This window comes from Patella vulgata, chromosome 1, assembly GCF_932274485.2.
Source record: "Patella vulgata chromosome 1, xgPatVulg1.2, whole genome shotgun sequence".
Lineage (NCBI taxonomy): Eukaryota > Metazoa > Mollusca > Gastropoda > Patellidae > Patella > Patella vulgata.
The window spans coordinates 92933341-92944175 of NC_065879.2; the positions used below are offsets into that span (position 1 = coordinate 92933341).

The window sequence follows — 10835 nt, forward strand, 5'->3', positions numbered from 1 at the left end:
GAGGTTTAATGTTCACTGAACACAAACTAGGTTCAGTTTTATTTCAATAATTCGCTTGTGGGTACTGGTCTTCAGCAATGGGAGGACCCAGAGAAAATCCAAAAGGTTGGACAGACGACCCTTGTCCTTTGTCACATACAGAGAGAGAGAGAGAGAGAGAGAGATAAATGGGGTTTAACGTCCACTCGACACAAACTAGGTCTTTTCGGGACTAACACATGGTTCAATTTTATTTTCATAATTCGCTTGCGTGTAGGGGTCTTTAGCAGTGGGAGAAAACCGTAGGACCCGGAGAAAACCCACGAAGTTGGACAGGCGACCCTACTGCTTGTTAGTCACGTACAATCTGGGAATCGAAACCACATCACTTGACGCTCCCCGCCCTCCACACCTTTCAGTTGGGAGCACAACAGTAGTTGGGCTATGAGAGAGAGAGAAATGGGGTTTAACATCCACTCGACACAAACTAGGTCATTTCGGGACTAACATATGGTTCAAATTTTATTTCAATAAATCGCTTGGGCGTAGGGGTCTTTAGCAGTGGGAGGGAACCGGAGGAAAACCCACAAGGTTGGACAGGCGGCCCTACTTCTTGTCCCGTACAACCGGGGAATCAAAACCACGTCAGTAGACTCAATGATAAACTTTGTGATTCAACGCGCACACGCTAACCGTTCGGCCACCAAACCCCCTGTGCAATGAGGGAACACTTACATCGAATTCCAACTACCAAGGGAATTTTACGTGCACACCAATGACTACACAGGACCTTGGTTTTTTGACCCATCCTAATGACTAGACAGCTGTCCTTGTCAGGCCCTGTCCTGCACCCCTGACAAGGGGGAAACAGCGCTGGAAAATCCCTATGAACTTTCTTGGCCCTCACCAGGAGTGAACCCGCGACCTCCAGGCTAGCGAACCAGCATCTTACTCACTAAACCACCGTGGCTCTCTATCAACTGGGAAGAAGGTTGGACCTATATTGGTTTCATTTGAGGGGGGTTTTATGGCTGAATGGTTAGCATGTGCGCACAGTATCATAAAGTCTTTCATTGAGTCAACTGGCATGGTTTTGATTCCCCGGTTGTACGTGACAAGGAGTAAGGTCGCCTGTCCAACCTCGTGGGTTTTCTCTGGGTCCTCCGGTTTCCTCCCACTGCTAAAGACCCCTATGCGCAAGCGAATTATGGAAACAAAATTGAACCATATGTCCTGAAATGAACTAGTTTGTGTCGAGTGGACGTTAAACCCCATTCTGCCTCTCTCTGCTTTCATCTGCTAGCTCGGAAAAATAATACTAAATGTACTTTATATCTTTATTATCTTTATCAATAACAATTTTCAAGTATAAAAAGTATTTATAAGAAAACATACAAATAAATAATTTGATAGGTTGCCAGGCAACAGAACAGCTAAATGGTCTGAGCAGTGGACAAAGTTTTAACTTATATCAATTTAATACAGATCCATGATAGCTTTTGTTGTTTTAGTGCTCACTAGAGTCTACAAAGTTAAACAAGGGCCATAACCCTAAAAGTTATGAACAGAAATTGATGAAATTTAACAGGTTTCTTCGTTTTACTCATAGCACACAGTATGGCGTATGCCCGTCTTCATTAGCCCAGGTTAGGAGCAGAACAGTAGGACGTTAAACCCCATTTCATTTCATTTCATTTCATTTTACTAGTACACACAGCTGGCAACTGGATCCATTTACTTGATATGATACATGTACATGTATATGTTAGACAGGCAACCCTACTCCTCGTCACATACAACACTTGGTTTGATACATTAGACAGGCAACCCTATTCCTTGTCACATACAACACTTGATTTGATACATTAGACAGGCAACCCTATTCCTCGTCACATACAACACTTGATTTGATACATTAGACAGGCAACCCTACTCCATGTCACATACAACACTTGATTTGATACATTAGACAGGCAACCCTACTCCATGTCACATACAACACTTGGTTTGATACGTTAGACAGGCAACCCCATTCCTTGTCACATACAACACTTGGTTTGATACATTAGACAGGCAACCCTACTCCATGTCACATACAACACTTGATTTGATACATTAGACAGGCAACCCTACTCCTCGTCACATACAACACTTTATTTGATACATTAGACAGGCAACCCTACTCCATGTCACATACAACACTTGATTTGATACATTAGACAGGCAACCCTACTCCTTGTCACATACAACACTTGATTTGATATTGGTTGTTTATTTTTTGCATTTCTATGTAGTTTTTCTTGTCTGCAGATAAAAATGAAAGCTTTTTAAATTCAGATAATTGTTACTCTTAGATGATCCATAAACCAATAAAACACAATGTGTTTTACAATCATTGGCAATAATACACAAAGTTAGGCTCCGTTACGAGCTAAAACAGATTTCATCCAAGATCTGTGGAATATAAACATATATTTATAAGTTTCATCAAAATTGGATAAAAATTTTGTCAATCAACAAATGTAAATGGACGGACAGGGGCAACAGCTTATTTTAAACACGCTACATAATATATATTTAGAAATGCCGACAATTATTTGGATTGGAATAATGATAGCAAAAGGGGGCTGCCATTTGGGAAACATCTTCATTAAGTGATGGAAAATTATCTGAAATATAACCAAGGGGGCTGCTTAATATAAACACAATGTAAAATCCCAGTTGATATTTCGAAGACATTATATAAAGGAAATAAAATGAAATAGGGTTTAACGTCCTACTGTTCTGCTCCGACTGGGCTAATGGAGATGGACATACGCCATACAGTGTCATATGAGGGAAATTTTGCCTGGACAGCGGCACTATCGCCTACTCTTATATCGAATTTCAACTATCCAGGGATCTTTTACGTGCATGCCAATGTGTATACGGGACCTCGGTTTTCCATCCCATCCGAATGACTAGACAGTTGTTCTTGTCAGGCCCTCAGTCCTGCATCACTGACAAGGGGGAAAATCTGGATGAACTTTCTCAGCCAATGCAGGGATCGAACACCCGACCTCCAGGCTAGCGAGCCACACTTAGCCACCGTGATCCCCAGACATTATATATAGTTGAAAATAAAATGGCAACACTTAAAATTACTGCGACCCATTCTACGAAGACCTAAACATCAAAACCCTAAAAAAAAAAGAAGCTAATTCATGATCCCTAAAATTCTGTAACAAAATGTCATAGTTTATAATGCACCGTGTAAATATCCCTGTTTTACATGTACATGTATATTCTTGTCCCTGATGTAAATAAAGTTTATCTTTACAAAACTAATAGTCTGTTGTTATACACTGATCAGATATTTTCCTTAAATTTACAAATCATGCATTATTACTTAAAGCCAAGTCAAGTTAAAGGGTCCACAGTTCTGATGATTTTGAAGAGTATTTCCTTTATGTTTACTGTGTAGTTGAACTAAATCGCGAAGAATTGACAGAAGTTTAAGATTCACTGAGTCTTCAACCTTAACGTAGGCATCCAGCGTTTGTTCGTCGGATCCACCCACTATCCATGCAATAGTATTATATAATGGTATAGGTATCAACGATTTACAGTCATCCGATGAGAGGGGAGGTCTGGTCCCGTTATAAACAGTTGATTTACAGTCATCCGATAAGAGGGGAGGCAAGGCCCCGTTATAAACAGTCGATTTACAGTCAACAGACGAGAGGCGAGATCTGGTCCCGTTATAAACAGACGATTCACAGTCATTAGATAAGATAGGAGGTCTGGCCCCGTTATAAACAGTTGTTTTTGGAAACTCATTTCTTAAAGTTATTGCAGACGTATACAGGAGGTACTGTAAATCATTATCTAAGGGATTAGACTTCGTAGACGACGCACAAAATGGAAGAGATTCAGAACTAGATGATTTTGTTTCTATTGTTTCCCTAGAATTTTCACAAAATGGAAGAGATTCGGAACTAGATGATTTTGTTTCCCAAGAATTTTCATAGGATGAAACAAATTCTGAAGTAGATGATTCGGTCTCTGTTGATTCCGTCGGTGAAGACTCTGAAGGATACGTGTCTTCCACAAATACTATCTCACTCTTTAAATCATACGTCAGCTGACAAAACTCAAGTTGGGGAAATTTCACTCGAAGACGACTTTTTAAGTTTGATGATCTGAAGAGTAAAGAGAGAGAGTGAAATGGGGTTTAATTTCGGAACTAACACATGGTTCAATTCTATTTCAATAATTCACTGCCGCATAGAGGTCTTTAGCTGTGAGAGGAAACAGAACTAACAGAGAAAACCGAAGAGGTTGGACAGGCGACCTTACTTCTTGTCATGTAATAGCAGGGAGTCGAAACCACACCCATTGACTCAATGACAGGTCTTGTGCCCCCCATACCCCTTGAAAAGTAAGCATTATGACACTAATCTGAAGTGAATGATGAGAGAAATTATCTAGACAGCAATAGAATTCCAACTGTTAGGGGTTCTTTAACATGCACGTCAACCTGTACATAAGATCTCTGGTTTCAGTTCTATCCGAACGACTAGGTGCAGTCATCTCCATGGGAATTCTGTTTTTTCGCACCATCTGAACGACTTTACATTGTTCCCTTGCCAGGACACACCGTCCAGCATCACTTATGGGGGGGGGGGAGAAATGGGGTTTAATGTCCACTCGACACAAGCTAGGTCATTTCGGGACTACCATATGGTTCAATTTTATTTCAATAATTCACTTGTGCCTAGGGGTCTTTAGCATTGGGAGGAAACTGGAGAACCCAGAGAAAACCCACGAGGTTGGACAGGCGACCCTACTCCTTGTCACGTACAAGCAACTTACAAATGGGAACCATATAGGAAAATCCAGATGAACTTTCTCAGTCAATGCAAGGATCGAACACGGGACCCCCAGGTTAGCGCGCTAACGCCTTATTAACTGAGCCACCGCAAAGACGAAACAAGATAAACAAACCTGTAATCGAAAGCATCGAGATCTTCAACTTTATCAACATATGATTTGAAGACAGCCAGAAGTTTGGACATATATAGTATCTCGTTATCATTAATAATTTTCTTGGTGATTATTTCACTTGAAAACTTCTCGAAAGCTTTCTTATACATGTACAACTGGTTGTCACTGTCATTCCTGTAATGATAAATATAAATAAAATTAAACGTCCGGCTTTTTGGGCTAACGAAGATGGGTATAATAGATGCTTCGACAAGTTTTTACTAACAGTAACACAACGACCTAGTCTTAATTCGATTGTCAGCTGTCAAGGGTTCTTAAGACCAACAGTTATAATTGTTGACAATTGGAGATGTATATATTTAACTGTAGCGAAGCAGAATTTTAATAGGTTTACAGGTTTTATTATGTCAAGTAATATAGTGTACTAGAAGAATGCCCGGCTTCGCTCCGGGGTCATAACCCCGAAACCGGAAGTGGTAGACTAACGCCACCTGGCCTATGTTACTCCCCAGTCCGAGCTACCCCTATACCCCAAATTTCAGACTCGGGGCAGACCTAATGTAGCCGCCAACCCCGAACAGACAGACAAACGAATATTAGTATAGATTGAGTAAGTGCACCTTTAAACTAACACTAATTTTTTTTGCAACTGGTCTATAATAACATCTCTCCTTTAACCTGTGCTATTTTCTTAGAGCCTAAATCTTGGGGCGAGTTCAATTCTACTTCCTTGGTTACAAGCAAGTTTTCTTTTTAACTAAACCTCACTTTAGACATCAGACTTTAGATAGATTTTGATATGTAAGGACATATTTTAACATGTAATACTATTAGCAAGCTTGATGATAAATTTATAAAACATGTGTGTTTATGTTATTAAATTTCAAAACGTAGCAAAAGAATATGCAAAAGAATATGCAAAAGAATATGTAAATAAATATGCAAATAAATATGCAAATAAATATGCAAATAAATATGCAAATGATTATGCAAATGATTATGCAAATGATTATGCAAATGGGTATGCAAATGGATATGCAAATGAATATGCAAATGAATATGCTGTATTTACAAACAGACAGGGTTCTTTATGTGCACCCCATCATGTATATGGATTCGGTTTTTCATCCGTTCCGGATAAAGAGACATAAATGACATGAGGAAACCATGTTGGGATCAAACCCAGTACCTCCTGTTAAGTGAAAGATTTATAAAACAAATACCTGTATCATTAACAATTTATAAACAAATACCTGTATCATTAACAATTTATATACCCGTACCTGTATCATTAACAATTTAAAGTGAATGATTTATGTACTGGTACCTGTATCAAAATGAAATGAAATGGAGTTTAACGTCCTACTGTTCTGCTCCTATACTGGGCTAATGAAGAAGGCATACACCATACAGTCTGCTATGAGGGAAATTTTGCCTGGACAGCAGTGCTAGGCCTACTCTTATATCGAATTCCAACTGTCAAGGGATCTTTTACGTGCCTGTCAATTAGTATACAAGTTTTTCATCTCATCTAAACGATTATACATGGTCCTTTGCAAGGGTAAAAACACAAAAGATTGAATGTAATTCAGTTTATATACATTCATGTAACATTACCATATGCACTGCGACCCATTTGTGTCAATTTCTAGCGATTTAGCTCCTTTAATTAATACATGTACTTACAAATCACAGAGTTTCTTTGAAAGATGGGAAGTAAAATGGCCGAATGGTTAGCATGTGCGTGCTGTATCACAAGGTCTGTCATTGAGTCAACTGACGTGGTTTCGATTCCCTGGTTGTACGTGACAAGGAGTAGGGTCACTTGTCCAACCTCGTGGGTTTTCTCTGGGTCCTCCCACTGCTAAAGACCCTTACACGCAAGCGAATTATTGAAATAAAATTGAACCATGAGTTAGTCCCGAAATGACCTAGTTTGTGTTGAGTGGACATTAAACCCCATTTCTCTGTCTCTCTTCTATGAAAGAAATTTAACATACCTTAGACCTTTTCTCCTCATAAATCTGAAGCACCAGGAAGGATTACCGGTGAAATCTTCAACGCCGAGATCGGTGGCAATCTCTTGTGCTTTTAAACGTAACTTTCCGGTGTTCAAACCCTTATTGGCAGCACGTTGTGACAAGACATATTCTTCCAGCTTGTCTTCTAGGTCACCCCATCTAGCTTTACAGCCTCTATTAGCTTTCTTCGTCTTCTTTGTCTGTCTCAACGCCTCCTTCGCTTTTCTCCAGTCTCTAACACACTTTTCACTCACTCCATACATTCTATGTGCTGCCATGTTGCCATCATTCTCTTCAGCATAGTTCACCACTTCTAGCTTAAAAGCTGCAGTATAGGAATTGCGTTTCTTTGCGGAAGGCATTTTGTAAATATGACTGAAAAGTATTTAAAACATCTTATTTATATACGTTCGGATTTATTTTGAAAAGTGCACACATGCTTTTGATTTCATTACTTTGAACTTGATCAGTTTTGCCAACTTCGATATATGTGTTTTAATAGCATGTGATCTGGTAAACTGTATATCCATGGGTAGATAACAAACCATAATCTCTCAACCCTCCGTGTTTCGAGATAAGACATGAGCCCATTACCTATAACGTTGCAGCTGCGGGAGTGATTCACACCCGGCATTTTTAAACAAAATTGACAATAGTTTTAATCAAAACAACGATTGATTATTGTTATTTACAATATTTCTATAACACCCAACTACAATTAAGCATATAATCCTACCTGAAACGGGTACAAATTGTCGTTTTTTAAATCGAGGTGTTAAGCTGTTACTAAGACCGCCATCTTTTTAAACGATACGCTGTCATCATGAAGGCGGGGCTAAATATAAGGCTTTTATAACAGCCAATCAAAAAGACAATCGAAAGCACAGTAACTATGAATGGATTTCGATGGCGGTGAAATGTCAGACAAAAACAACGCTTCATTAATTTAAACGCGAATATTTGGAGTTAGGCGACAGTTGTGCCACTACATTGGCCTCTGTAAGTTTAATTAATCATAATTATCATAAACTTATCTATTTTAAAGATGATACATGCATTAATATAGAAATTGAGTTTGCCACTTGGAACTAAAGGCATCCAATCGTAGCTAAAAACAAACACATCAGTATATCTCAACGTTAGAACGTAGCTAATCCATGGGGTGTGTGTGTGTGTGTGTGTTGGGGGCCGTAAACAAATCCAGGATGTTTGAGAATCAGATCTAGCTAGGACAGATTTTTCTTTGATGACATAATGACAGTGGTTGGGTTCTTTTGTTTATTCTTTATTTAAATACGGTAAGCTAATTTCCTCCAATAAAACATCGGATTACACGGCTTAGTAACTTAAGTAGCTACCCCAGAGTAACCTCAAGATTCTTCAAGCCGTATTAAGTTCTAAAGTTCTAATCCAATAAGTTAGATGTTACTCTTTGATATTCTGACTACGTGACATCAAGCATTTACATTCGAACAGTCAAAAGCTCGTCGTGAAAGTTGATAACCAGTTTACTTCTATCAGCGGACAGTAAAATTCACAATTTGAACTGCTAACGCATTAAACTTACGTATCATATCCACCTATTTTCCACAAAATCTTCTATGCTTCCTATTTAAAGAGATTTCACAAAAAATCTTCGACGATAACAAACAACAAACGGTGAAACCGCAAATGACCTATATTGGCGAGAGGTGAAGGCTGGCAAGATGGCGTGTCAGTTAAGTCGTCTACAAGCTAAAGTGGTCTATAGTTAAGTCGTCCACAGCAACTAGTCAAGTCGTCCACAAGGCATTAACGATGTCGTCCACAGACACAACTAATACTTGACTCGTCCACAACTAATGGTTAAGTCGTCACAACCAATACTTGACTCGTACACACTTTAATTGTATGGAAGAAATAGGCCTATCTTGTAGGCCTACTCGTTGACTGTTTTGTTCTTTGATTTTAGATCGAATCATCGATGTTTTTAAATAAGGTATATTCGTATTGTTTGTTAATTGTATGGGAGAAATCACTTTCACGCCTTAGTCCTTGATTATTTTGACGTTAGACCGGCGGTTCACCGATGTTTTGTTTAGTAATTGGCAGTATTATTTTAGGGTTTGTTTTTTTGTTTAACCTCCACTATTCCCACATCTGATTGTTTTGATAAAGGATTAGGAGGTTACTGAACTTGTGGGTGTAGGGATATAGTCTGTTCTAATTAATTAATTAGTGTCACTACTCACTGATGTAAACTTCCTACTCCAATTAAATTAGTGTCACTGGTGAACAATTCCCATTATTAGTAGAAGGGCAAATTGGTGGCATCAGTTTACTTATAAATTTGAATTGCGGGCTGTTTTGATATAATAATTAATTTGAAATATAAACTGTTAAAGAGCCCTATGCGCAGGCGAATTACTGAAATAAAATTGAACCATGCGTTAGTCCCAAAATGACCTAGTTTGTGTGGAGTGGAGTTAAACTCCATTTCTTCCCCCCCCCCCTCTCTCTCTCCAGTTGGTAAAAGTCCAAGAACCTTCAAAACACAACAAATAGACAATTGTTCATCTTTTGGGTCGAAAATAATTCAAAACTTCTCTTTAAGGAAATTAAAAATGTCTGGTAATTTCCCTGCCACACTAATCTCGTGTTGACCCTTATTGACATTAGTCGAGAGTTGAAATATACAAATATGAAGGTAAAGTGAGTCTCAAGTTTGGGCGATGAGAAATGAAATGAAATGTGGTTTTATGGCATGTCAGCAACCACCGGGCTATGTTAACGCCGAACATAATGGTGATTTATGTGAGATTAGTTAAATAAATATCACAGAAAAAGTATTATATGCAAAAATAAAAACAATATCACAGTAAATAAAATTAAAAATGAAATAAATATTTTATGCATATAAATATTTAAAATAAAAAAAATGAAATGGTCAATATACAATTAAAATTTATGATATTTATTTATTTTTCAAGTAAAGGTTACAACATGACAACAATAAATATATATATGCATATGAAATAAGAACTATGTGCTGTATTGTATGATTGGGATGTGAAATGAGACGGAAATAGAGAAATATGACAGGTATGGTGTCATGAAGAGACCTTTACTTAGGATAGCCCATAAAGCCTGACATATATAACATCCGTTGCTTATTTCCAATGGGGTCCAAAAAAGCGCGTCTACAGCACCCGGTGTTCCCAGGCGGTCACCCATCCAAGTACTGACAGGACCTGACGTTGTTTAACTTCAGTGATCGAACGAGAACTGGTGCCTTCAACGTGGTATGGCCGTAGACACATGTCTTTTGTTAAAAATTCTAGTATATTATCATATTACCATATAAACCCAGTTGGGGAAATAGATGATGTAGAGAGTTGGGCGATGGGTTTCAGAGGTCAACTTCATCATAATAAACGGATGTGTTTTGCCATTTTGCACACAGAAATCCATCTACTTCATACTTGGAGAATAGACCTCTGTCCTAAATGGCCGCCATATGCCAAATTTAGTTTACTGTTTTGTAATGCGGTTCTACTCCGTTTCACATCTGTCATTCACACAGAGACTAAATAAACTCTTTCAATTTTATTAAATGCAAGCAGAATAAATACTTAAAATTCTCTAAGTATACTTCGTGTTTTCGACTAAAATCGTAGATTTAGGACTTAAAATGTCAGTCAACTAGCTTAGTGACCGTTCTCAAGCGGAGCTAAATGTAGGCAGACAGCCTAAGTTTAGTATGGTGCTTTGCGTCTGCGCCATGGCCATTATATAAAAGCCTCAATCTTCCTCTCTTTAAAAAACACAACACAATTTATATGGAAAACAATCACTGGTTTATACACATAT

At 38.3% G+C, this 10835-nt stretch overlaps 1 protein-coding gene and 1 pseudogene across 2 annotated transcripts; both read right to left on the reverse strand.

The window, feature by feature from the left end:
- Positions 1 to 1302: 1302 nt before the first annotated feature.
- LOC126817954 (uncharacterized) lies at positions 1303 to 8838 on the reverse strand. Of its 2 annotated transcripts, none has more exons than XM_050545138.2 (4): positions 8567 to 8838; positions 6966 to 7361; positions 4966 to 5139; positions 1303 to 4160 (listed from the first exon to the last, which is right to left on the reverse strand). In XM_050545138.2, the coding sequence occupies exons 2-4, from the start codon at positions 7346 to 7348 to the stop codon at positions 3368 to 3370; spliced, it is 1350 nt and encodes a 449-aa protein (XP_050401095.2). In that variant the 5' UTR covers positions 7349 to 7361; positions 8567 to 8838; the 3' UTR covers positions 1303 to 3367. The 2 variants fall into 2 exon arrangements, with proteins under 2 accessions (XP_050401095.2, XP_050401088.2); XM_050545131.2 differs by having other exon boundaries at positions 8554 to 8836.
- Positions 8839 to 10162: 1324 nt separating this feature from the next.
- Positions 10163 to 10281, reverse strand: LOC126808964 (5S ribosomal RNA; annotated as a pseudogene).
- Positions 10282 to 10835: the final 554 nt, after the last annotated feature.

Excerpts from the sequence above, each read along its gene's own strand:
- LOC126817954 (XM_050545138.2), bottom strand. The coding sequence starts at position 7,348 with ATGCCTTCCGCAAAGAAACGCAATTCCTATACTGCAGCTTTTAAGCTA. Across the intron at positions 5,140-6,965 it reads ATGAGGAGAAAAGGTCTAAG|GAATGACAGTGACAACCAGT; the intron begins GTATGTTAAATT and ends TTATCATTACAG. Across the intron at positions 4,161-4,965 it reads CTCGATGCTTTCGATTACAG|ATCATCAAACTTAAAAAGTC; the intron begins GTTTGTTTATCT and ends TTTACTCTTCAG.